General features: G+C 26.3%; 1 protein-coding gene across 1 annotated transcript; it reads right to left on the reverse strand.

Annotated features, from left to right (window-relative positions):
• Positions 1-575: 575 nt before the first annotated feature.
• On the reverse strand, positions 576-2,183 carry ENU1_006220 (DEAD/DEAH box helicase, putative; the record flags this gene model as incomplete). The annotated part of the gene is made up of 1 exon (XM_008856550.1): positions 576-2,183. The coding sequence occupies one exon, from the start codon at positions 2,181-2,183 to the stop codon at positions 576-578; it is 1,608 nt and encodes a 535-aa protein (XP_008854772.1).
• Between the last annotated feature and the right edge of the window lie 21 nt (positions 2,184-2,204).

Here is a 2,204-nt window from a genome sequence, read left to right on the forward strand (position 1 = left end):
AAATTCTCATATTTTTTATTATCAGTATTTGTATTAAAAATGATTGTTCATGACTAGTAATTCAAAGTATTGTAATTATAGTCTTAACCAATTTGATGTTATGATAAAAAGAATAATAAATGAAATAAACAATATTAAAATTATGAGCATGTGTATTGTTGTTAAGTAACATTTACAAAAATATCCATTCTTGATAATGAATGTGTACTATTAATTTGTATGTTAATGTTTGTCATATAATGAATAAAATAATTCAGGAAATAAAGGTACTTAAACACTGTGTTATGCTTTTATTGAACCAATATAATTTTCATTTGTTTGATTACTTTTGTCATCATACAATTATCATCCATAGTTCAATTAAACTTATAAACAAGACTGAAACATCTTCTACTTTTTTTTTGTTTCATTCTTCTTTTATCTCTTTTATACAAAGTAATTTGTATTGTTCTCTTTTCATTTTATTCAGTCTTCTGTTTTGTTGATATTGTTTTACATTATCAACTCTCTTCACAACATGATAGTTCTTCAAAATGTTCAAAAAGAATCAAAAATACAATTAAAAACTCAATCAATCAAATATAAAGAGAAGCAGCAAAAATAATATCTCTCTTAATCAATGTAACCCCTTCTTCAAACTTCTTTGCTAAGTCTGGATTTCCCATAAATTTACTTGCATCAGTCATTTGAACTAAAAGCTCTTCTAATCTTCTCATTCCACGAATAATACTTCCTTCAAATAATTCACTTCCCTGAATTAGTTGAGCAAAAGTCATTCCATCACACCATGACTCAACAATTGGTAACATTGTTGGTCTAAATTGTTCAATATACTTATTAACATTAATATTCAATCGACAGTCTGCCATAATATTTGCAATACGTGTAGCATTAGTAATAATAAGAGCAAAACTTTCTTCTAAATCTTTTGGAGGTTGAACTTGTTCTTTTGGTTTTTCATCTAATACAAAACATCCTAATAAAGCAGTTGCTTGTTTTGCATTTAATGTACTAAATACTCCACTAAATAATAATTCTGTTAATAATAATTCATTTCCAGCAGAAAGTTCAGCAGCAACTCTTCCTTTAGTTTGAATGATATCATCTTCACTAACATATCCTAATCTTTTTAATACTCTTCTCATTCCTCTTAGTTCATCTTTTAATATAACATCTTTTGATTGGACAACAGTAGACCTTAATACACTAATTTCTTCTCGAATATTTTCTCTTTCAACAAACATATCAAATTCTTTTCTAGTAATATCATCCCATTGAACTTGTTTCCATCTTTCTTTTAATTCTTTAATTTTTTTAATTGATTCTATAACATTTTGATCAGTAATTTTCATATCATTAATAGGGTCTAATACAGGTAAGTTAAAATCTGGATATTTCTTTTTAATTGCATTATTAATTTTAAATAAAAATGTGTCTAAATTGTCTCTAACATTATCTGGTAATCCTAATCTTAATGTAGATACTTCTGAAATACATTCAATATTAAATGATGTAATTCCTGCATTTCCTCCTTTTCCTAATTCTCCTGGAGTTGGTTGTAATGCTCCTTTCTTTAATGAAACAATAACACTAACAGTCCCAACTTTTCTTTTTCTATCTGCTAACACAGGTACCCAACCAAAATCAAATAATGTATTTTTATCTACAATATGAACTAACCTTCCATCAACTAAAAATGGTAATAAAACTGCTTCTTTATAAATAGCTTCATGAATATTTTCATTATGTTGATCAATAGCTAATTTAAGATGATATAATGGTTTAACAATATCTTCTTGTGTAAAAATATATGTTTTTTCTTTTTCTTCTAATTCTTTTAATTTCTTTTGTAATTCAGGTAATTTATTATTTGTTTGGAATTGTCTAAATGATTTAGAAATTAATCCTTCTGGATCTGCTGCTTCTAGTTTCATTAAATTTAAAAGCATATTATATCCTAAATAAAATGATGATGTTAATGGATCTGCTTTTCCAAAAATCATATTTTTTAATACCGTTGGTTCTATTTTTTGATCTACCATTAAAATAACTGTTCCTTGATCATCTTTTCCTCTTCTTCCAGCTCTTCCACTCATTTGAATATACTCTCCTGGTCTAAGATATCTCGTTTCTTTTCCATCATATTTTTTTACATTAGTAAATACAACAGTTCTTGCTGGCATATTTAATCCCATAGCAAATGT

The sequence above is a fragment of the Entamoeba nuttalli genome (genome assembly GCF_000257125.1).
Source record: "Entamoeba nuttalli P19 unplaced genomic scaffold asmbl_2037, whole genome shotgun sequence".
Taxonomy (NCBI): domain Eukaryota; phylum Evosea; order Mastigamoebida; family Endamoebidae; genus Entamoeba; species Entamoeba nuttalli.